At 40.6% G+C, this 25,990-nt stretch overlaps 1 protein-coding gene across 2 annotated transcripts; it reads left to right on the top strand.

Annotated features, from left to right (window-relative positions):
* The first annotated feature begins 2,946 nt into the window (after window positions 1-2,946).
* On the top strand, window positions 2,947-4,951 carry LOC110681862 (protein FAR-RED IMPAIRED RESPONSE 1-like). 2 transcript variants are annotated; one of them, XR_002503357.1, is made up of 3 exons: window positions 2,947-4,023; window positions 4,107-4,731; window positions 4,837-4,944. XR_002503357.1 is itself a non-coding variant. In XM_021858008.1 (2 exons), exon 1 carries the CDS (start codon window positions 2,986-2,988, stop codon window positions 4,021-4,023), a length of 1,038 nt encoding a protein of 345 aa, XP_021713700.1. In that variant the 5' UTR covers window positions 2,947-2,985; the 3' UTR covers window positions 4,107-4,951. The 2 variants fall into 2 exon arrangements, 1 of the variants encoding a protein (XP_021713700.1); XM_021858008.1 differs by having other exon boundaries at window positions 4,107-4,951.
* Window positions 4,952-25,990: the final 21,039 nt, after the last annotated feature.

Genomic DNA, 25,990 nt, shown 5'->3' with positions numbered 1-25,990 from the left:
TTATAAGTATTATTATTACTATTAGTATAATTACTATTATTATTAAATATTAATTATTATTAAATATTAATATTATTATTATTAATTTATTATTATTATTATTAAATATTAATAATTAATTATTATTATTTTTTTTATTAAATATCAATAATTAATTATTGTTATTATTAAGTATTAATTATTATTAAATATTAATTATTTATTATTATTAAATATTAATCATTTATTATTATTCTTATTAAATATTAATTATTATTATAAAATATTAATTATTTATTATTATTATTAAATATTAATTATTATTATAATAATTCAATATTAAGTATTAATTTTATGTAGAGCAGAGCAGGGCAGAGCAGAGCAGATTTCAGCAAAGCAGAGCAGAGCAAAGTAGATTTCAGCAAAGCAGAGCAGAGGAAAGCAGCTCTAAAGAACGGGGCCTTAATCTCTTATCCAACCCGAATCTAACTTAACTTACATTGATTCGAGCAAACCCGACTCGGCGAGCATCTGAATTCAACTTTTAATACCCTATTATTTACTTGTAAAAGGGTATACTTTGTTCCCTAAAGATCGTTCCATTGTATTTTGATGTGTCAAATTTTTAGAACTTTAACCATGAATTTCACCAATATAAAAGAAACAATACAATCATGTGGATTTATTTTTATACTACCTTTATTTCAAATTATGTGTACTAAAGGCCTTGATACGAATTTCTTAGCAAAATTTTTTTTAGAGAGTTAAATGAAAAGAGAAAGATACATATGTATGTGACGAGGAAAGAGATAGAGAGAAATGGTAACTTAAAAAGGAAAGAAAACATTTTTAGCACATAATATGTAGCATCCGTTTTTAAAAAATGTTGCACATAATGATAAACAAAGGTATTAGTTTTTAGATCCAATTTTAGAATATCATAACTACACACGTAAGTTTTACGTATATTGTTCATTTTAAAATGTATTTTGAAGATATTATGAAATTCAAATAAATAAGAAATGGGTACTTAACTAGTTAACTACTTATACAAGTTTTCAAAAAAAAAAAAACGTATAATACTTTGTGAGTATTTTGACTTTGAATAATTATGGAACTTTGAAAAACAGAAGAAAAAGCTTTGAATTGAATTTATATGTACAAATTAGTCGTTAAGTAATTAACTTAATTACAGTACAGACAGAATACTAATTAATTAATTTTTCTTTTTTTTTTGTGAGGAAAACTAATTAATTAAATTAATCTAACTCAGCTACAATTTTATGGATCCATTTTTTTTAAGTTAATAAATTCAAGTGGCTTCAGGACACACGTCACATAACTTGACCTTTTTTTTTTTTTTTTTGTTGTTGTTGTTGTTGTGGGGGTGTGTGTGTGGTGCAAACTTAATTTGGTTAATGAGTGGTGCCGGAGTTGAAGCCAAGTTAGTGCCGTCGTCGTAATCAATTTAATTAAGAAATGGTAATTGACCTCGACAGAAAGTCTAATGAAAGTCCTAGTTGGCTTGATAGCTTCGATTTAAGAATGAATAATGGTCCATTAGCGTGAGCTGGCCACTTTGTACATCATGTATATTCATTTGAAAATACGAATTCATCAAATCTTATCTAGAATATAAAATAAAATGGCATTCTCCTATAGCATCCTGGTCTGAGTACTAATTCAATCAAAAGTTGTTCTAATTTTGAGATTAGTTTTAAAAATGAACAAAAGCTCATTAAACAATTACTGAGTTATTGCATTCATAAACTAAACTAATATAATTTATTACTTGGAGAAAAGTATGTTAATTGTTTCGGATGAAAACAATGGGACCTTGCCGAAGGTCCGAAGAGGTGGATGAAGACTGACTCGGTCCAAATGATGCAGAGCCGAGGGTTTCCTGCACATCAAACACACGTAAACTGGCCTCGGGGGTTGCGCCGAGGAAGACCCTCCGATGCCGAAGTCAAACAGTGTTTAGAGAGAGAAAGCTATGCAAGAGTATTAAATGCTTGAGGCTTGAATATGAATATCTGATAAATGTTGTAATTGAAGGCAATAAATTAAAGGAGAAGAAACCTAATGTTCACTTTTTGAAAAGCTAATGTTCATATTGTGTTGTTGTTACACCTATTTCTAGGTGCATGAGTGTGCACCTATTTCTAGGTGTCTAAGGTGCACCCTTGTGCACCTTAAATAGGTGTAACAATATAGCCCAAAAGCCTAATTACACAGTGACACAACCCAATTAAAAAAATCTCTAAAACTAAAAAATACGATAAATGCAATACACCCACCCACACCCAATACACCCACCCACAACCAATAAATGTAACGTCATTTTCAAATTCAAAAATCTTCTTCTTCGATATGATTTTCTCTCTCCTCTATTTCATTCTTTCACTAAAAAACTGCAAAAACATCAATGGACATTAGGAAAGAGATGCAAAATCAAAAGGATCCTCCCCAAAAAGGCAATTTTATGTAAATTTCACTTAATTTTGTTTGAATTTATATGATTATCACTTAATTTTGTTTGAATATTGTTCGAAATTTATTATTGAAATTGTAAAAAAAATTAGTGAAATCAAACGGATATTTTATGTTCACATTTCGAAATGCATATGTTTATATTTTGAATTCTTATGTTCATATTTTAAATCCGTTTGTAAACTTTCTGAAATGCTTATATTCACTTTTTAAATCCATATGTTCATATTTTTTTATGTATATATTCACCTTCTGAAATTCTTAATTATGTTCATACGCATTCAAAATGAACCAATGCATATGTTCATATTTTGAATGCATATGTTCATATTTTTAATACTTATGAATTATGATGCATATGTTTCATAACCATATTATTTTAATTAATAATATTTTTTATGTTCATAATAAAATGTCTTATATTCATAATAATATTTTATATGTTCATAATGTATGAAAAAGTATGGTCTTGAGGATAATGAGTGGTTAACTGACCTATTTGAAGAAAGACATATGTGGATTTCGGCTTTTATGAAGGAGCATTTTTGGGCGGGAATGAAAACTACGCAACGTGTGGAGAGTATAAATAGCTTCTTCGATGGTTTTGTAAACAGACAAACGAAACTCCATGAATTTCCTGAGAAATATACGAGGGCGATGGGGAGGCGGGTGAAATCAGAGTTGGATGCTGATTCTAGATGTGGGAAGTATGTTCGGAGGCTTGTAAGTGGTTTCAAAGTTGAGAAACTATTCCAGAAAATATATACCGACGCTAAGTTTCAGGAACTGCAGAAGGAGTGCGCAAGGATGGGGTACTATGTTCCCCATGAGAGGCAAGATATTGGGAACAACAAGACGGAGTATGTCCTCGAGGATCGGGTTTGGATCGTACCCGAAGGGAAGAGTGAAGATGTGATAACGGACCGTTATCGGTTCGTGAGGGTCACTTTCTGTCACGAGACCAAAGATGTGGTTTGCGAGTGTCGTAAATTTGAAACTTTTGGTATCTTGTGCAAGCATGTGATACGTGTTTTAGAACTAAACCGTGTGTTTGACATCCCCGAAAAATACATACTAGATAGGTGGAGGAAAGATGTTCCTCGGAAACATACCCGTGTTAAAGTGGCTTACCATGACCCGGATGAATTACCGGAGGTCCAACACTACCGGAAAATGATGAGGGAGTTTGAGCCTATATGTGAAGAGGCTTCGGCAGTGGACGATGTACAGACGGTTGACATGGTCATCGGCTCTCTGAAGCAGTTGCATTTGGATGTGAAGGAGAGCCGCAAAACCTACCTTGAGAAGCAGGCTGCATTACCTCCAATTCCAATATCTCAGAAAGGATCGAACACCTTGGCAACCAAGGGGCAGACACCTACTTCAACTGGTAAGCAGGCTGTGAAGGATCCGGTTGTAAGAAAGAAGCCTCGTGGTAGGCCCAAAGGGTCTAGGTATAAGAGTTATGCAGAGACTGGGTGTAAGACCAAGGCAAAGGACTCCTCAACTGACCAGAAAGGCAACCCATCTGACCAGACCCCTATTGTTTAGGTGTGTGTATATCTTTGTTTACTGAATGTCTAAGTTTTTCCTAACAGACAATCTGTTTATGCTGTTACAATTACTGTGTGCAGGGGAAAAGAAAACGGACAACGCGTTCACTGTCAGCCCTGTATGAGGATTGTGTCGATCCTGATATGGTAGAAGAACTCATAGATTCTGATAACTCAAATTCGTATTGATAGTGCTCATCAAATGAACGAACTTATGTTTATTTTGTCTTTGTGGGTTTAATTAACTATAGTCACATTGTAGTTTGGCTGTTTTGTATGGGCCTGTTGGTCATTCTGAGGTTGTAGCAGATGGGTCAAATGGAACTTGTCACTTTTGGAACATTCATTCTGATTATTATAATGGTGTATACAGTGGCGGACTGGGCCTTGTGCTTGGTGGGTCAAATGACTCACCAGGGCCCAAAAAAAATTTTAAGTTTTTTTTTTTTAAAAAAAAAAATAAAAAAAAAAATCTAACTTCCCGACACTTCCTCAAGCCCTAGCTCACTGCCTCCTCAGCTGCTCTTCCCTCTTCGCCTCTTGATTTCCTCTTCGCTTCATCTTCACCAGACTGCCTCCACCCAGCCACCCTCCAGTCGCCTGCTCTGCCTCTGCTGCTTGCCTGCTTGATGCTTTCCTGCTCCGTCTCCGTGGTCACTGCTCTTCGCCTCTTCGCAATCGCTTCGACGCAATTGCTAATTCACTAGTAAGTTGATTTCTAATTTTTATTTTTAATTTCTTATCTTCAATTTAATTCAGTCTAATTAGTTAATTTTATTAAACTTTGGTTTAAACTTTGGTTGATTTGTAGTTAACGCTTCCTCTTCGCTCATCGGCTCACGCCTCGTCGCCTCCAGTGCTGGCCCTGCTGCTCCGCCTACTCGCCTCAATCAGCGTCTTCCGTCTCGCAAGGTAATCATCAATTTATTCTTTTTTTTTGTGTGAATTTCTGATCAAATTTGCATTACTTGTTGCTTAAAATTAGTATATACGATGAATGTTCATTGAATTTGCATTATTTGTGTTTTGACTGTTAAATTGAACTTATTATTTTATGTGATGCCGGACATTGTATAAGACAGCTATTAGTGTAAGGAGGATTATAAATTTATAATTAGATTACAGTGTGGACTGGTTAGTGGTGCTAGTCGCATATTCGGCTGGAAGTTCCGTATAGACTAGGCGTATTCAGGAATTGTAAAACATTGTGTCTGAATTGTGGTTACATAAACCTTAAATCATTCTTAAGTTTTTTCTTGTGATTGTTGTTGTAAATTGTTTAAACTGTTATTACACGGAGAACAGTAGTTAGGGTGTTTATTAGCTTGTTAGTTATTAGTTTGTTAATTTTAGTCTTGTAATTTCAGAATGAAGAGAAAACGCATTCCAAATGAAATGCAAAACATTACTAGCTTTTTTGCTAAAAAGAATCCTACTCCAACTTCTCTTCCACATCCAACACAAAATGAACAAACTATATCTCAACCTCAAGAAAGTGAACAACATTCATCTCCATCTCATTATTCAACTTAAAATTCCCCTCAAAATGAACAAGACCAGTGTTCTCCTAATGCCCCAATCTTTGATGAAAGATTAAGTGAACATGAATTTGCTAATCTTCCACAAGATCCAGGAAAGAGGAGAAAGATGAGTGAATTTCATAAAGATGATAGAGATTTAGTGAGAAGAATTTACATTCAAAGAAAGCCTTGTCAGCCCAAAGACTTTGTATTTCCTCAAACTTCTATTTTTGGCAAAAACCGTCGCTTTTGTGCTAAGTGGTTTGGTACTTGGACTTGGCTTGAGTATAGTGTGGAAAAGGATGCTGCCTATTGGTTGTATTTTGTATTGTTTGAATATTTGGATGTATTTTTTAGTACTATTATTTGGTTGTTTGGTAAAAAAAAAAATTTACATATTTGATTATCGATTGTGACTCACCAGTCGGAAATTCTTGGGTCCGCCACTGGGTGTATAATGTGACTTTTAGTAATGATTATTATATTGTATTATGTATAATGTGACTTTTATAATGTAGGAGCTACTGTATTATGTGAATTGTTTGTGTAGTCTTAATTGCTTTGATGTTTTCAGCTGACTCTGATTATTACACTGATGGGGATGGATCTTCCTTTGAATTAAGCAACAAATCAAACCCGGAGTACTGTGGCATAATTAGCAAATTCTATGGAGATTATACTTTGGAAGATGGTAGAATTATCACTGCTGATAATTTGCCTTCTAAATACACCAGCAATTTTTGGCCTGTTCCAGATTGGATTGACACCATTTCAACTAGCTAGGCAATGGTAGATAAGAGCAGAATACTTGTTCATTGTTTGTGCCTTTGTTTTATTAGAGTAAATTATTATGAAAACTTGTCATTTTGTTATGAACTCTAGCTACTCGGATAATTTTTGTATGTTAGTTTGAAATTAAATCACAAATGATATCAATCTAAATAATAGCACAAGTTACATTATGAGCTTGACTCCATTGATATGATCTATTAACATTAAGTGATGATGAATTTGCCTTCATCTGGGGGAGTTTGGATCATATAAGACACTTTGGTAGTTAATTTCGTTCACGTCTTTTTTTCCACTTACATTTTTATTTTCCTTATAAACTACCTAAGTAACGAGGCTGACTCCATTGATATGATCTATTAGCAAAGTATATAATGTTAACACCAAATTCTATCTTTTTTCCTACAAAGTAAAATCTATTTGAAGGCAAAATCACCATCATTTGACAATTATACATGATGAAAAGTATACTAACTATTGGTGGATTTGTGTAACTCCCAAACTCCCCCTGATGATGAAAAAATAATCATGTTTAATTCAACATAACATTCCCTTATTTCAATTCAATCTCCTAACAAACAACAATTTGCATATCAACATTCCAGCTTACAGCTTATTCTCACAATCAAATAAAACCCTGCTCTAAATTCATCAAACCATTACAATACTCAACCAACATTCTTGAAATACAGTAATTCAAACAAACTTATTCCATTATTATAAATTCACAGCGTTTTTCCAACCCACCATTAGATCCTGGGTCGCATGTGCACACCTTTAGATCCAACCCACCATACAAATTGATTCCAAATTGGAGCGCCAGAAATTGAAGCGGAGGACCATCACTCCGATAATAACCTCATAATTGATTCGAAGTTTCGACACCACTCGACGGTAATGGATTAGGGTTGACGGATACCTGCCGACGACGGTAATGGGTTAGGGTTGACGGATAAGTGCCGATGACTGGGAATTGATTAGGGTCCTCACTTTCTTCAAGCTGCTGCCTTTTCGTGAAAATGGTCCTTTTTACCCCGTCAAATCTACACTTAACAGTTAAAGTCTTCTGTTAACGTCAGGATAGTACTGAAACGGGGATACCAAAACGGGACCTCACTTACCCACGCGAAATGACTAAAATACCCTAATATAAACAACATTTGTTTATATCTGATATGAACTTGGATTTCCTCATTTTATACTCTCTCCTTTTTCCCAATTAACTTTATATGTCTTTTTTTACTTGTTAAGTGGATCAACAATAATCGAAGAATTTGGAATATAGAATAACATACCATGATGATCATATAGTAGTTGCCAATGTGAAAGAGCACCACTGGGGAAAGCATTAGTCTTTCTGGCTAGCACAGCCAACGGGGAACCCACACCATGTACCTCAGCTGTAGCCATCTCCAGGTACCGTTCAACCAAATAGAGACCAATGCCTGATAAACTCATAGAGATCAAATTATTAAAGATCATTTCCAACGACTCTTCTCTAGAGACACAGGCTATATTAATAAAACCCATTCACTTTGAAATTCTGATCTTGTATTAACAGCACATAAAAATTTCTACGTCACTAGGATATGTTACTTCCAGTGTATGTTCAACTACATAGATGGTCACTAAATTTTCCCATAATCTTAGTAGGGTAAAATGTTACAATCAATCACACAATTTGTCTGTATTAAGGGAAAAAATTAACTACACGATACTACCGGTATATATATTTGGACCAAGGAGATACAAAACCAATGACATTTTCGGGTAAAGTAATCCAACAAACATGTGAAATGTCGAATAAACTCACCAAAAAATCCGGCTGTGATAACGTCAATAAGGAGTTTATATTAGTGAGCATTAAAGACATACCATAAACGTTTGTAAGATTAGACAAAAGGAAGCACGCTAATATAAAAAATTGAAATTTCACATATAAACTTATTCTGATCATAGCATTAGCATTATTCATACTTGTTGCCAGACAAATCTGTAGAAATGAGCAAACTTACAGAATCTAGCGCTACCATTGTCACTCTCCTGGCCACGTACGCCTTCAGCCCATGGTCTTGATAGCCAAACTCCCATGAATCCGGCCTGTTGGTTTCCCTATCGAGTAGTGAGAAAGTACTTGACTAATGTGAGAAGCCAACTGAAACAGCTAGCACAAATGCTGTTGTTGACTCCACTTTATAATTGTGGCATGCATTATTAAATAGTTCATGGCTAATGACAACGCATTTTAATTAGTAAGTTGCATACTTAATCTAGATTGATTAATGAGAGAATAAAGTTGTTTCGGGTGAAAACAATGGGACCTTGCCGAAGGTCCGCTGAAAAGGAGAAGACTGGATTCGGTCCAATTTGTGTTGGGCCGAAGGTTTCCTGCACAGTAAACACACGTAAACTAGCCTCGGGGGTGTTGCCGAGGAAGGCCCCTCCGATGCTAAAGTCAGTACAATGTGTTAAAGAGAACACTATGCAAGAGAGTTTGTTGCTTGAGGCTTTGATGGAATATATCAGAATGTATGAATGAACATGTATATATGTGTATGTATGAATATTGATGGCTTTTATACCTCTTCATAAATGGATAGGTTGGGCCTTAGCCCAATTGACTTGCTCTGTGGGCTGACCTTTGACTTTAGCACAATTGGAGAGTTGAACCTTGACCTTGGGCTTTTAATTGGATCATTTAATGCCTAGGCCCAATTGGACTAAATTGGACCCAAACAACTTGCCCCCCAGACCCGATTTGGAAGGATGACAGGTCGGGTTTGATTTAATTCAGAAAAGGAGGGAAGTAAATGATTTGATTAATCCAAAAATTTGAATTTAAACCGTAATTAATGAGATAACAACGGTTAAGGTGGATGATTGTGGAAGTTGGACGGGCAATGGGCAGTTTAATCATAAGATTATGTGTTTAACGGTTACTTAGTGGAGTATTTAAGAGAAATTAAAACGCAGACTCCTCGTATTCCATACCTGGAGATATAAACAGAGGCGCGTCATCTCTCCTCACTTATTCACCAACACAAACCCAGAATTCTCGAGAGAGAAACCAAGAACCCGCATCAAAACTTCGCAAATTCCCCGAGCATTAAGCTTAGAAACTGAGACTTGCCACTACGAACTCGTAAATCGGCAACTTTCGCTTCAGATTAAGGTAATTTCCTTTGATTTCAGTTTATTTTTCTTCGAATTCGAACTCCTTCCCCTTTTCTTTCGACTTTTTTCTTCGAAATAATCAATGGCAAGAGGAGTTAGAGGTAGAGCCCGTGCTCCAAGAAGAGCAAGGCCGATTCCCGATCCTAGGAACAGGATTGGGACCTGGAATGGACAAAGGCCAGAGTCTGAACCTGCTGAAGGGATTAGGGCGACTCCCCTTTCCTCGGCTCCTCCTCAGAGAACGGAGGAGCCGAGCGCTTCTGGACGGGACGATGAAGTTCCCGCTGTCCTTTGGGATATCCTCCCCGGGTTTTCAGAATGGGAGAATGCCGAAGTAGCTTCGGCCATGATAAAGAACCGCCCCTACTCATGGTGGGTAGAGAATGCCGATCAATATCGGTTTGCCGAGCAAATTGAGTTGCATTACGGCATTTTTGAAGCTGATGGGTATTGGTGCCGAATGCCCTCGGCATCCGATAGAATCCATCGTCCACCCCCGGGGTATGTGGGGGTGTACACAAGACAGCTTCAGTACGGGCTGAGATTCCCTTTGGACGTATTCGTCCGAGACTTGCTGATCCATTACAACATCTCTCTATGTCAGTTAACTCCCACCAGCATCCGAAGGGTGATGACATATTTATGGGTCTGCAAGTTCTTCAAGTATGAGCCGAACCTGCACTGCTTCAAAAAGCTTCATCGGCTAGTGCCAAATATTCAAAGTGGGCACGGAAGCCATGGTTCTGGGTGGTACCGGATTGAGTCCCGGCCCCAATACCTAACCATGTGGCCGAACGACTCTTCAGACAAGGACTGGAGAGGTCAATGGATTTGGGTTAGGGCACCCACAGATCCGGGCCACCCTTGCGTCTTCAGCGCTCCCCGGTACCTTGCTGAGCCTGATCCCGAAATGGGAAGTCTAGGTCCCCCCGCAGATAACGGGGCGGATCCGAACCTGGATCAACAACATATCTTCGGCAAGCTGCCGAACCGGGGGGGGGGGGGGAGTGGCCGAATGCAGCATATCCCGGAGACTTGGCTCCCCGATACGCATTACGTTTTCCAAGAGAACATGCTAGCAGCTGTTGGCCTCAGCCGAAAGTTTAAGGATGGTAAGCTTCTTCGGCTGGGGCCGAGGCTTTTTAATTATCTCTCTCTTGCTTCGCTTTTTTATACTGTGCCAACCTATCTGAACTGACCTTTCCCCTTTTCTTTTTCAGAGCGGGACGAGACCAACGTTGGCATTAACTACGCTCGTCTTGGTGTCAACCGAGAACGAGTTGTAACTGAACGGGCCCCGTCTATCACTGAACCGAGGCATAGGGAAGTTCATCTAGACTCTTCCCACTTCCAAATTGAGGTTGTTGCTCTGTATCAGAGGCAGAAGCCTTGGTGGAAGAAGAGAGACCCCTGGTTTCAGCTGCTGGACGAAGAAGCTGAAGCTGCCCGTACAGCCGAAGAGGTTGCACGGGTTCTCGAAGCTTGTGAAGGAGGAGAAGGGTCCTCCAGAGCTGCTGAAGCAGAAGCTGCAGCTAGAGCAGCTGAAGAAGACGAGGCTTTGCTGAAGACCTCGGTGAGCTTTCGGACTTAACCGTTTTTCTTTTTTCTTTTTCTTTTTTTTTTTTACTCACATTCTTCCTCCCCCCTGTCTGTTACAGTCTGAAGAGAGCAACAGACATAGAGAAGGGAAAGCTCCTGTTCGTCCCGAAGACCAAACACAAGGAGAGTCTTCAGACTCAGATATGGACGAGCAGCCCCTTCTGAAAAGGCGCCGAAGGATGGCCATCATCGGCCCTCATGACTTTCAGCGAAGGCCGATGACCATCGGCGTTGCAATAAGGGAACCCGAGGAAGGCAATGGATCGCCGAGGGTTCCCCAGCCACCACCCCAATCACCTCAAAAGACCCCTCCGCCACCTCCTGAGATGGAGGTGGATCAGAGAACTCCCGAATCAAAGGGAGGGGTCCAAAAAGAAATCAAGGAGAGTGCTGCTGAGCACGAAAACAAGGATGCCGTGATGTCCAGTGCTGAGGGCTTCACGGCAGACATCGCAAGAGAGGTTGAGGCTTTCGTCCTCACCCCTGAAGAAGAGGAGGTCATAGTAATTGACTCCTCTGAGAAGGATGATGCTGAGCCATCCAAAGCTAATCAAGCTCCATCGTCATCCTTCCCTTCTTTCCAGACTCTGCAATCTGGAGAAATGGGTTTCTCGGCCCCCCGAATTCCAATCCCAGACCACATCTGGGACCTCATATGGGGTCAGAACCGAGAAGGAGCTGCAGCCTACTTCGGCGATTTTGCTGGCATGTCCGAAGTAGATAGGGCAAGAGTCTGGTCGCTGAAGGCCACTGCTGGGATGGGCGAATCCAGCAGATCAGTTCCTGACCCAGCCAGGGCTAACCAACTGCTGATGATGCAGGTGATTTTCCTTGCCTTTATTTCCTCTAAAATTCAGCTCTATTTTTATTATATATATATTTTTTTTAACTTGTCCTCCTGTTTTCAGTTCGTCCACAATCAGACTCTCACTGTAGAGCTGATAGATACCCTACAAGATAGGGTAGACGCTGCTGTGCACGACAAGAAGGTGGCTGAAGAGGAATTAAAGCTTGCTAAGCTGAAGCAAGCAGCAGCTGAAGAGAAGCAGCAGAAGGGTGAGGAGTACGAGAAAAAAGCTGCTGAAGCCCTCAAAACCTTCTGCGACGCTATGGAGAAGGAAATTTTTCCTCCACTGATGGAAGGGGAAAAATTCCTCCAGGAGCACATGGGAGTGGACGTCTCCAAATTCAAGGCTGCTGTTGAGAGCCGAATTCAGGAAGGAGCTGCTGCACAAGCTGAAGTGCAGCAACGTCTAGAGGCTCTTGAAGCCAGCCGAATGGCTGCTGAAGAGCTGCTCCTAGCCAAAGATGTCCAACTCTCAGAGGCTGCTGCTGCTGCCGAAGCCCAAACAGCTAAACTCCTCGAGGCTGAGGATCAACTGATGACCCAGAAAGTCGAAGTGACCCAGGCTCAGACAAAGGCTTCCCAAGTTCAGCAGGAGCTGAATGAGCTGAAAGGCTCCTCCTCCAAGCTCGCTGATGAGCTGAAGAAATCCAAGGAAGACTTGGAGGAGACCCAGAAGAAGTTGGCTGATGCTGAGGCCCTACTCAAAGTCCGAGTCTATACCCAGGAGGAATATGAAATGGGTTTCAGAAACGGGTTCAGAGTATGCCGAAGAGTCTGCCTTCATGCTGAGCCGAATCTGGACTGGTCCAAATGTGCTGAATGGGTCCAGAATCCCGAAGACCCTCATATGAAGTATGCAACTCCAGTCGAAGCTGAAATTCTTAAGGCTGAGGAAGCCGAAGAAGAAGCTGAGAGAATGGAGTTGGAAGCTGAACAGAGGGAAAGGGAGGCTCGGCAGAGTGCAAAGCCCGCTTCTTCTGCTGCTGGGGCTGAGGCCACCATGGGGCTCAACGCTGATCAGTCTGATCCTCAGGCTGAAGCATAGGAACTCGGGCAGTCGTCTTCAGAATCTTGCGGTTCATCATGCGCTTAACTTTAGACTTGCCGCTTTCTGAATTTTTTGCCTTGTTTTTTGCTTCAGCTTGCCTTGTCGTACAACAGTTTATTTTTTTTGCTTATGTACGTATTTCGGCAGCTGTTATTTTCCGCTTGTGGGCGGCTGCCGACACAGTTTAATTGAACTTGTAGCTCAATTTCTGAGCATGAATTATTAATCCGATGCTCTTTTCTTCAGTTGTTTTGTTTTTGAATGCTTTACTGTTTCTGTTTCTTCAATTCTGCCGAACATACTTGCACTGATAGTGCTTCTTGCCCCCCAGAAATTGAAGTATGGCTTCAGCTGAATGAGCAATTTCTTCACTTCTTCAAAATGGGTATCCGAAACACAGGGCCAACTGAAGGCAATGCTTGTGGGATACAAGTCTTACTGAAGATTGACTTCATCTTAAATTTGGATATCCGAAACACGGGGCCAACCGAAGGCAATGCCTCGGATAAAGTCTTTGGAGAACAAATCTTACTAAAGCTTGACTTCAGCTGAAAGACTATAGTTCTTTAAAACATGGACTCATATCTTTGGAGAACAAGTCTTACTGAAGTTTGGCTTCAGCTGAAAGACCAGTGTTCTTTAAAAAGACGAATTTTGTCAGCAATCTGAAACCCAGTTACCCGAAGGCGAAGGTTTCAGACGAGGCTGTTATCCTTGTTTTTTTTTTTTTTTTTTATCTTTGAAAAATGGATACCCGAAACACAGGGTCAACTTAAGGCAATGCTTCGGATAATGGCTCTCTGGGATACAAGGCTCAGTTAAGGCAATATCCCAGAATTGTCCATGGACTCATGTCTTTGGAGAACAAGTCTTACTGAAGTTTGACTTCAGCTGAAAGACCAGCGTTCTTTAAAAAGACGAATTTTGGCAGCAATCTGAAACCCAGTTACCCAAAGGCGAAGGTTTCAGATGAGGCTGGCTTAGAAATTTTCAACTGTTATCCTTGATTTTCTGTCTATCTTTGAAAAATGGATACCCGAAACACAGGGCCAACTTAAGGCAATGCTTCGGATAATGGCTCTCTGGGATACAGGGCTCAGTTAAGGCAATATCCCAGAATTGTCCATGGACTCATGTCTTTGGAGAACAAGTCTTACTGAAGTTTGGCTTCAGCTGAAAGACCAGTGTTCTTTAAAAAGACGAGTTTTGTCAGCAATCTGAAACCCAGTTACCCGAAGGCGAAGGTTTCAGACGAGGCTGAATAAAAAACCCTTAAAGAGTAGATAGAACAAAGAAAATTTTGAAAGGATAAAAAGTTGTAAACATTTATATAAATGACGGCTCCAAGGCCTTTCATTAATTCAAAATGTACTTACAAAGATTGTTCTGCCCAGATGGGTTTACACATGATATTTTTTCAGTACATCAGCGTTCCAGTGATTTTTCAACTCAGTTCCATCCAACTGCCGAAGCCGGTATGTCCCTGGCTGAAGCTCATCATAGATTTCATAAGGTCCCTCCCATGCAGCTGAGAGTTTCCCATGGATTCGGCCTTTCTGAACTGCAGCAGCATTCCGAAGGACAAGGTCTCCAATTCTGAGAGGCCTTGCATGGACCCTTCGGTTATAAAATTTGCTGATTCTCTGCTTATAAGCGGCCATCCTGTCTCGGGTTGAGTCTCTTACTTCGTCGAGGAAATCGAGAGATTCCCTCATCAGTCGCTCATTCTCAGCCGAGAAGTGGTGCACTCGTAGGCTTTCAGAGCCAATTTCCACCGGAAGGACGGCTTCGGCACCATACACCAATTCAAAAGGTGAATAGCCCGTTGCCTCTTTTTCAGTTGTCCGAAGGGACCAAAGGGTTCCAGGGAGCTCCTCCAGCCACTTGGACTTTTGATCTTCCACCCTCTTCTTGAGGGCATTTAGGATCTGTTTATTTGCAGCTTCGGCTTGTCCGTTACTTTGCGGGTGGCATACCGCTGAATATGCCAGTTTGATGCCGAACTGATCTGTATACCGCTTCAGCGGTAAGTTATCAAATTGCCTCCCATGATCGAAGACAAATACCCTCGGGATGCCAAATCGAGTGATGATATTCTGCCAGATAAATTTTCTGACAGTTTGCTCTGTAATGTTCGAGGCTGCTTCGGCCTCGATCCATTTACTGAAGTAGTCAACACCAACTATCAGCCATTTTTTCTGGTACACAGCCTCTGGAAATGGTCCCAGTATATCCAGTCTCCATTGGGCAAACGGGAGTGGATTAAGGATCGGCTGAAGATCCCTTGCTGGCTGATGGATAACTGGAGCGTACTTTTGACATTTTTCGCATTTCCGAACCAGCTCCTTAGCATCTGCGATCATGGTGGGCCAATAATATCCAGCCCTCAATGCCTTGTGGGCTAAGGTCCTTCCCCCAATGTGGTTCCCACAGATACCGAGATGAATCTCCCGTAGGATATAATCTGCATCTGTTGGTCCCACGCATTTCAGCAATGGGGCTGAGAAGGACTTTTTCAGTAGTTCCCCCCTGAAGACAATGAACCTAGAGCTGGTTCTCTTTATCTTGGAGGCCAAAGCTTTATCTTCGGGAGTTTCTCCCCGAAGTTTGAAAGCTAGGATGGGGTCCATCCAACTAGGCTCTGGGTCAGCGCAGCACACTTCAGGTGCTTCGTCGACACTTCTCTCTCGACGCACTTCTACATATACAGATCTGTTCAGCTCGGTAAGAGATGAACTGGCAAGTTTGGAGAGTGCATCGGCTTGAGTATTCTGACCCCTTGGGATCAGCTGAACCTCAAAAGTTTTCAGCTCTGCAATGACTGACTTGATCTTGGCGAGATAAGCTATCATGGAGGGTTCTTTGGCCTCATAGCTGCCGCTGATCTGATATGCAACTAGCTGAGAGTCTGTTTTCAGGCAGACATGATCAGCTTCCAAGGAGATGCACAATTCTAGGCCAGCGATTGCTGCCTCATATTCGGCTTCATTATTCGAGGCCTTAAAAGAAAATTTTAGTGCATACTCAAAGGATTTGCCTTCGGGAGAAGTTATCACTACTCCTGCCCCCGAACCGTTTTCGGTGGAAGATCCATCCGTAAACACGGTCCAGACTTTCTTTTCATTGTCTAGCGCTTCTTGGTATGAGCATTCGGCCAAGAAATCCGCTAGAGCTTGAGCCTTAATGGCAGCCCTCGGACGGTAGCTGATGCTGAATTCGGTGAGCTCAAATGCCCACTTGGCTAGCCTACCAGATTTTTCAACCTTGCCGAGAACTTTTTCCAACGGCTGATCAGTTAAGACCACTATCTGATGGCAATCAAAATAGGGTCTCAGCTTCCGAGCAGCTACTACTACCGCGAAAGCGACTTTCTCGAGTAGAGGGTAGCGAGTCTCGGCATCCGTCAGTGTATGACTGACGAAGTAGATCGGTTGCTGACTTTTACTTTCTTCCTTCAGCAATACTGCGCTGATGGTGGCTGGGCTAACGGCCACATACAGGTACAAAGTTTCTCCTTCAGCTGGGCTAGCCAGCGTTGGGAGTTGAGCCAGATGCTCCCGAAGCTGTTTAAAGGCTTCTTTTTGCTCTTCCTCCCAAACGAGCTCTTTTGTTTTCGGGAGTTTCAGGGCTTTGAAGAAAGGTAAACCCTTATCCGAAGCTCTTGAAATGAACCTCGAGAGGGCTGCCATTCTTCCGGTGAGCCGCTGAACATCCCGCTTCGTTTTCGGCTCAGGAAGGTCGAGCGCCGCTTTGACTTTGGAGGGATTGGCATCAATCCCCCTTTTGCTGACCATGAACCCAAGGAATTTCCCTGACTTCACGCCGAAGACACACTTCTTCGGATTCAGCTTCATTTGATGTTTTCTCAAGGTGGCGAAAGTTTCAGCCAGGTCCTTTACATGGTCCTCAAGTTTCTTGCTCTTGACGATCGAATCGTCGACATAGACTTCCATGTTTCGGCCCTTTTGATCGGCAAAAACTTGATCCACCAGCCTTTGATAAGTTGCCCCCGCATTTTTCAATCCGAAGGGCATCATTTTGTAATTGTACACCCCAGCGTTCGTGACGAATGCTGTCTTTGCTCGATCGTCGGGGTGCATGAAGATCTGATGATACCCTGAGAATGCGTCCATGAAACTAAGCAAGCAGGGGTGGGACTTTTCAAACCGAACCGTGAAACCGCCCGTTACCGAACCGAACCATCACGGACCGATCCGTTTATAAACCGATAAATGTAAACCGAAAACCGAACTGAACCGTTCAATATCAAACCGAAACCGAATTGAACCGCTCAATGTCAACCCGTTACGGACCGTAAACCGATAACAAACCAAACTGCGCAAATCCGAACCGAAACGAAACCGAACCGAATGGTTTATAAACCCGTTAATGACCCGAACCGTTTATAAACCGAAACCGTTTAAACCGAAAAAAAAAACCGTTTAAACCGAACCATTTGTAACCCGCTAACCGTTTAAACCGACCCGTTTATGAACCGAAACCGTTTAAACCGCACGTATAAACCGAACCGTTATAATCCGCTAACCGTCTAAACAGAACTGCCATAACCCGTTAAACCGTTAAAATCGAACTGTTTTCGAATCGCAACCTGTTTAAACTTATCCAATTACAAACTGCTTAATTCAAATTGAATTATTTACAACCTAAATGGCTAAATAGTAAATACAATTAAATAATTAATGTTAATAAATGTAGATCTAATCAAACGGCTTAGGTTTATACAAAGGTTTATATCACCTAGATCTAGGCCAACGACATTATTAATATCGTTTTAGATTACTTATTTATTTTAATTACAAGATATATCATTTATATCTTTTCATTCCAGTAATAAAGTCCACCCAAATTATCTTCATTGTTCCTTGATATTCATGATCATCCAATAAGATAACATAAGATTGGAGATAAATAACATTAAAATTAGAGTAATATCAACAAGCAATTAAAAAAAGTCACCATTTTCATTGATTAAAATTCACAATACATATACCAATACATAATGAAACTACTATCACTACTACCCAGATTAGATTTCAGATTTACCAACTGAAACATCATCAAGTTTAGGGTTGCAAAAAAATGATACATGATAAGATGAAGGGAGGAGTGAGAATGTGAGTGATTTGGGAGCAGAATCTTGAAGCAGAATCTTGAAGCAGCAGCCCAGCACCCAAGAGCAGAGGAAATAGCAGCAACAAGCAGGAACCAGCACACGCAATAACAGATCAGCAACTTATCCGAAGCAAGGAATAATATAAGCAGAAGGGACTCAGCAGGAACTTATTTTTGTTTTTCAAAATTGCTCTCAGATTTACGTTTCTCGTATCATCACTGAGCAATGGCTGTTTTAACTTAAAACTTGAAAAATGCTGCCAGCAAGTACATATACATTGAAGTCTCAACATAAATGACAAGGGCAGCGATGATTCAAGAAAAATTAAAACAGCAAGCATAAGAAACAGCAGCAACAAAACTTATCATAAATTCATAACACAAAAGGCAGCAACACAGCACCTCAAGCTGGCAGGAGGCAGGAACCAGCTCATGCAGGCAACAATATAGGCAATAACAACTCAGCAGAGACAACAACCAAAAGGCAAAAGCACTACCAGCAGGCAGCAGCTCATAACAAGTTCAAGCAACTTCAAAATTATAGCTTTTGTTTTTTTTAAAATTTCTCTCAGATTTACAAGTTGAAGTACCCGCTTTACCAGGTGCTTTATATTCTTTGCCACACAAATTACAACGAGCATAATCAACATTTTCATTACCTATCGTCTTTACAAAAAAAGTGTAATGCTTCCATATACCTGCGGTTCTTTGACGTTTATTAACAGAAGGATTGATAGTGCCGGTATTACTAGCATCATCAACCGAGACAGAGGCAGCTTGAGAGCTAACAGTATCAAAATTTGATTGCCTCTCATAGTCAAATTCATCATACTCGCGAGACATGACTGAAACAAAAAAAAAACAACATTTATAACTTATAAGTACCAAATTAAGTGACAGATTCTACTAATAGTGAGCAATTAAGCATGCATTGTCTCATGTGACTGACACTGAAGTCACGACAGTGAATCCTATTCACTCAATACCAAAATTCAACTAAATAGATAGTTCATATTTCAGAATTTTATTTGCACTAGTCAATGTTTCAAAATTCAGAATTATACAACAAACGTGATTACAACATATATCCTAACAGAATATAGAAAGTTATATACGATACAGTCACATATGTGTACATTTTAAGTACTAACTTTAAGCCAATCATATACAATGCTTGTATTCCAACAATATGGGTTAAAAATATAAAGCTAAAATCCCAATAAATAAACAATGCATGTATTCCAACAATAATAATCACATAATCTGAACAACCCATCATCATTACTTTTAAATCGAGCATAATAAACAACAAAACAGCACAAATCTACCATTTTCCCGTAAAAAACAAAAATACAATCAACAACAGATTTTACTCATTTTAGGCATATTTCGACTATATTCAAGCAAGAACAACAACAATAATCAAATACAAAAACAGAAAAACTGTATTAAAAAAAAAAAAAAAGGAAAAAGTAATTACCTTTGACAGCTTGAAGGAGATTTGAAGATGGAGAACTACCTGAACTGGAGATCAAAAGAAAAAATCAAGAATGTAGATTATCAGAACTTGAAATAAATTAAAAAACCGAAACGAAAACGAAAAAAATCGAATAAATTAACAAAAAAATTACCTTAGGGTTTGACGGCTTGAAGGAGAGGAAGATTTGAAATCAGAAATCAGAAATCAGAACTTAGATCCAAAACAAAAATGAAACGAAAACAAAAACCCTAAATAAACAAACCGAAACAAAAACGAAAAAAATCAAAACGAAAACAACAAAAATTAACAAAAAAACGAGAATGTAAAGCGAGAAATCAGAAATGTAGATCCAAAACACAAATGAAACGAAAACAAAAACCCTAAATAAACAAACCGGAACAAAAACGAAAAAAATCAAAACGAAAACAACAAAAATTAACAAAAAAAACGAGAATGTAAAGCTAGAAATCAGAAATGTAGATCCAAAACACAAATGAAACGAAATTGAGCTTGAGATTCTTGATAATTTCAGAACGAAAGAGTGAGAAACTGAGAAGTTAGAGAGAGAAACTATGACAGATTGTGAGATTGAGAGAGAAACGGCTGAATGAGTGAATGAGAATGGCTGAGAGAGTGAGAGTGGGTTTTTTTTTCTAGGTTTAGGTTTTACTTCAGTTGATCTAACCGTCCATATTCAATCTCAACATCTAAGTTAGATCTAACCGTTCATTTTTTTTTTTTTTTTGTAGATTCTAGAATATTCATCTAGATCTAACGGTCTAGATTTTCTTTGTGCTTTTCTAGGTCTTTTTGACCGTTTTTTTTAATTATTTATTATTATTATTATTGTTAGTATAATTATTTGTTAATATTATTATTACTACTAGTTTACTACTACTATTATTATAATATTATTATAATAATAATTATTATTATTACTATTATTATTATTATTATTATTATTATTATTATTAGTTTATTACTTATAAGTTATAAATTGTAAGAAACGCAAATGTTTCAAAATTGAAATTGATTCAATACGACATAGTTAATGACTTAATGAGTTAATGGCTTAATGCTCATCAATATGACAATATCTGACATCTGTGAGTCTGTGATTGTATATCAGTATATATAATAAACTATAAAACTAATAATAACTTAATAAGTAATAATACTAATAACTAATAAAGTAATGAAAATCTAACCATTGTTTTTCATGGGCATTCAATCTAACCGTTGTATATTTGACTATTCGTACATTAGTATTGCATAATGCTTTCATCACCACTTTAATTAGTGATTTCGTGATTTCGTCCATTTAACTTATTAAGTTGTTTGAGTTAGTAATCTAAATAAAGTAACAAACTAAATAACGAATCCATTTAATCTCGTGTAAGTTATAATTTATAAGAAATGCAATGTTTGGAAATGGAAATTGATTCAATACGATATTGTTAATGTATATGTAATTATATTATTATGTATATGATGTATATCATATCGTACGAATGTACGGTTGGTATCATTATCATACTATCATAAGTATCATTGTCTCATTGAATTATTGGTATGTACTATAATCGATAAACATATTTAGTTATTTACATATCTGATCATTAAAACTTAAAAGTTTAAAACACTTGTTGATCAATCTAATTGAATACTTGTACATTCTTAATTATCGATTTATCGTATTATAAGTATCAACTCATTAAATCATGGTCATGATTTCGTGATTTCGTCCATTTAACTTTTTAAGTTGTTTGAGTTAGTAATCTAAATAAAGTAACAAACTAAATAACGAATCCATTTAATCTCGTGTAAGTTATAATTTATAAGAAATGCAATGTTTGGAAATGGAAATTGATTCAATACGATATTGTTAATGTATATGTAATTATAGATTAATTATTATGTATATCATATCGTACGAATGTATGGTTGGTATCATTATCATACTATCATAAGTATCATTGCCTCATTGAATTATTGGTATGTACTACAAATCTACAATCGATAAACATATTTACATATCTGATTATTAAAACTTAAAAGTTTAAAACACTTGTTGATCAATCTAATTGAATATTTGTACATTCTAATTATCGATTTATCGTATTATAAGTATCAACTCATTAAATCATGGTCATGACGCGATCTTTAAAACAATCATGAATTCAATTCATGACCCAAACCGCTTATAAACCGAACCGACATGATCCAAACCGTTCATAAACCGAACCAATTGAACTGTGTAAACCCTCTACTAAACCGGCCCATTTAAAACTGAGCCGACATGATTCGCACCGTTTATAAACCGAACCGATATTGATCCGGGTAAATCCGCCCCTAAACCGACCCATTTCAAACCAAACCGGCTTGATCCAAACCGTTTGTAAACCGAACTGACATTGACCCGGGTAAACCCGCCCCTTAAACCGACCCGTATCAAACCGAACCGACATAATCCGAATCGTTTATAAACCGACCCGCTTATGACCCAAACCGAATTTAAACCGCAAAGAAATAAACCGAAACCAAACCGAGCCGTGACTAACCCAAACCGAACCAAACCGACCCGCCAGCTAAACTAAACCGTTTCAATCCGAACCGCTCCAAACCGAAACCGACTCAAACCGAGGTCAAACCGAACTGCCAGACCGAAGTCCCACCCCTATAAGCAAGGCATGGCCACTTGTCGAATCGACTAGCTGATCGATCCTCGGCAAGGGATAGAAATCCTTCGGACAAGCCTTATTTAGGTCCGTGAAGTCAACGCACATCCTCCAGGTACCATTGGGCTTCTGAACCATCACCACATTTGCCAGCCATTCTGGATATTGGCAAGGTTCGATGAACCCTGCCTCCAGCAATTTTTTGACCTCGGCTGCGATGTCTCGGTTCTTATTAGCGGAATAATTCCGCTTCTTTTGCTTAACTGGTCGACACGTTGGGTCAACATTAAGCTTGTGGGAGATGAGGTCTGAACTTATCCCGGGCATATCAGCTGCCGAGAAAGCAAACACATCTCTGTTGTCCCGAAGGAGCTGAATAAGTTCACAACGGGTGTTTGGATCGAGGTCCATCCCGATTGTTACACATTTCTCAATGTCTCCTTCGGCCAACTCAACTGTTTCAGTCTGCTGGTCCATGTCCATTGCTGATGGACTGGACTCTTCATAATCTGGCCTGCTGCCAATGTCAGCAGGTGTCCCAGTCTTTTTGTTCATCGGCTGGCTCTCTGAGTCTTGCGGCTCAGCTGAAGAGCTAGCCTTTTCCCTTTCGGGCCCTTTTTCTCTGGGCACAGATCCTTGGGCCGAAGCACTTAGGCCTTTCGGCTTTTTTGTGCTTGGCTCTCTTTCTTTTTCTTTCTCCTCCTCATCCTTGTCGTCATCTGGGCGACTACTGGATGGCTTGAGGTAGTTGCACCTTCGGGCGTCCTTTTGGTTGCCCTGTATCCTTTCGGGGAAGCCGGCGTCTGAGACGTAAATCATCAGCTGATGATAAGTTGAGACGACCCCTTGGATCTCATGAATTATGGGTCTCCCCAAAATCACGTTGTACACTGAAGGAGCGTCAATGACCAAAAATTCAATCATGACGTTCCTGGCTGCCTCGTCGCAGCCAATGGTGACAGGAAGTGTCACCTTCCCATCTGGATAAGTTGATGCCCCATTGAACCCGGATACCGGGTAGGGTACCGGCGTAAGGTGCTTGGGCTTCAACTTGATTTGATTGTAGGCCTTTCGGAACAGAATGTTTGCTCCGCTGCCACCGTCAACAAGGACCTTACTGACGTCGTGGTTGGCCACCGTGGCGATGATCACCAACGGATCCTCGTGAGGGAACGCTATCCCCCGGCAGTCGGCGGCTGTGAATGTCATGTTCGGCACCGGCGACTGGGGAGATTGAATATCAGCGTTGTTCACCTGGTGAGTCAAAGCTCTAAGGTGTCGCTTGTGTTCCCTCCGAGAATATATTCCTCCCGAGATAACATTGATCGGAGGGAATTTCCCTTCCGGCTTTTTACTGTTCTTCCGGGGGAAGTCGAGGTCTTGCCGAGAGTCCTTTGCTGACTTTTCGGATTCTTTTTTCTCGCGGTGATCCGCGATATATTTTTTCAAGTATCCCTTCCGGACCATGTCCTCTATCTGGTCCTTCAGTTGGATACACTCCTCAGTGTTGTGTCCCGAAGACTCGTGGAACTCGCACCACTGATTTTTATTTTTTCGCTGATACCACTCTGGAAGTGGTCTCGGCTTTTGGTAACTCTGCTCTCCCTTCGTCACGCTGTAAATTTTGGCGCGTGGAAGAGAGAGCGGAGTGTAGGACTCGTATCTGCCTGTGTATGAGGCAGATCTTTCCTTCCTTGGGTCGCTGGCCGAAGATTGCTCCGAGGCCTTTGACTTTCCCTTTGCCTTATGGCCTTGGCCTTCAGACAAGGGTATTTGTCTCTGTTTCCCTCCCCCGAATTGAGGTTGGGTTCTCGCTTTGTTCCATTCTTCGGCTCGGATGAACTTATCCGAAGCATGAAGAGCTTCCTCCAAGGTCTGCGGGGTATGCATGACCATGAAGTCTAGGAACTTTCCGGGCTGAAGGCCATTCTGCATTGCGAAAACGGCTAGACCCTGGTCCAGCTGAGAGACGCTGGATGACTCGTTACTAAAACGGGTCAGATAGTCTCGGAGGCTTTCAGTTTCCCCCTGCTGCAGACTCATGAGTTCTGCAGTAGTCTTCTCTCGGCGATTAGCCGTGGAAAACTTGCTCCTGAATTTGGAGGACAGATCATCCCACCCTGTTATGGAGCCCTGCTTTACTCCCTTGGAGATCCACGCTTGCGCGACCCCCTTGAGAGTGGTTGGGAAATATTTGCACCAAGTCGCTTCGGACCTGGGGCAAAGATGCATATGAGTCTCATACGAGGCCACGTGATCCTTCGGATCCGAGGTCCCGTCATATGTGATGTGCGACGGTATTTTAACCGTGGGCACGCGCTCTTCCAGTATCCATTGCTCGAATGGTGAACTGGCGGGAAGCATAACGGCCTTGCCCTTGTTCCTGGCCGAAGGGACCGCGCTCCGCCCTCTTAGAGAGGTAGAAGTGGTTTTCGTCCCTGGCTGGGAAGTCTGGGCCTCGGCTGCAGGGAACGAGAGGCGACTGCGCACGCTCGGTTCCTTGCCGCCGAGTCGGTCGAGGACGCTTCGGCGAGCAGTCTCAGGTTCTCGGTGAGTAGATTCTGGCCGAGAAGCTGAGCTGCTGCTCTTATGCGTTTCTGGTCGGGAGGTTGAGGATCCTTTGAAAAATTGAGGGTTCTTTTTCCTCTCTTTTTCAGTTTTCCAGGAATCCTCCTCCCACTCTTCCAGTTCCCGGAAGGAAGGAAGCTTCCCACCATCATGGTCTAGCCTCCTCCGTTGATGCCGGGTATGCGGAGGAGTTTGACCACTAGGTGGTGGCATATTTTGTGCCCTCATTGCCTCCATGAGCACTGCCAGCGCTCTTGCCACCTCCTCCGAGCTGGGCCCCGTCAAAGGGGTCCTCGGCAGAGTGTGGGAATGAGAGCGCACAGTCGATGGTTGGCTTTGGGGCACTGAATGTGTCCTATGATCGGACTCACCCCTGCTAGACCGAGAGTGACTCGGCCTCTCATGAGAGTTATGAATTACGGGAGGAAGGGAATCCTCCCTGTATGATCCTCCCCCCGAGCTGGCACCCATGGGAGGGTTCCAGTCCGGCGAAGGTGATGGTGTAGGAGTCTTAGGCTTTTCGCCCGCTCCTTGACGGAGGTTTTTGCTCTTGCGGTTCTTAGCCATTGCTGCTAAGATATTTGCAAGATGATCAAAATTGGCTTAAAGATTTTTGAAAGTCTTCCCCACAGACGGCGCCAAATTGTTTCGGGTGAAAACAATGGGACCTTGCCGAAGGTCCGCTGAAAAGGAGAAGACTGGATTCGGTCCAATTTGTGTTGGGCCGAAGGTTTCCTGCACAGTAAACACACGTAAACTAGCCTCGGGGGTGTTGCCGAGGAAGGCCCCTCCGATGCTAAAGTCAGTACAATGTGTTAAAGAGAACACTATGCAAGAGAGTTTGTTGCTTGAGGCTTTGATGGAATATATCAGAATGTATGAATGAACATGTATATATGTGTATGTATGAATATTGATGGCTTTTATACCTCTTCATAAATGGATAGGTTGGGCCTTAGCCCAATTGACTTGCTCTGTGGGCTGACCTTTGACTTTAGCACAATTGGAGAGTTGAACCTTGACCTTGGGCTTTTAATTGGATCATTTAATGCCTAGGCCCAATTGGACTAAATTGGACCCAAACAAAAGTTAGTTGGTACTTTGAATATATAGGTTATTTTTATGAGGA

Source organism: Chenopodium quinoa, unplaced genomic scaffold (assembly GCF_001683475.1).
Source record: "Chenopodium quinoa cultivar QQ74 unplaced genomic scaffold, ASM168347v1, whole genome shotgun sequence".
Taxonomy (NCBI): domain Eukaryota; kingdom Viridiplantae; phylum Streptophyta; class Magnoliopsida; order Caryophyllales; family Amaranthaceae; genus Chenopodium; species Chenopodium quinoa.
Note: the sequence above shows the minus strand (reverse complement) of the source record. Positions and strands in the feature narration are given on the sequence as shown.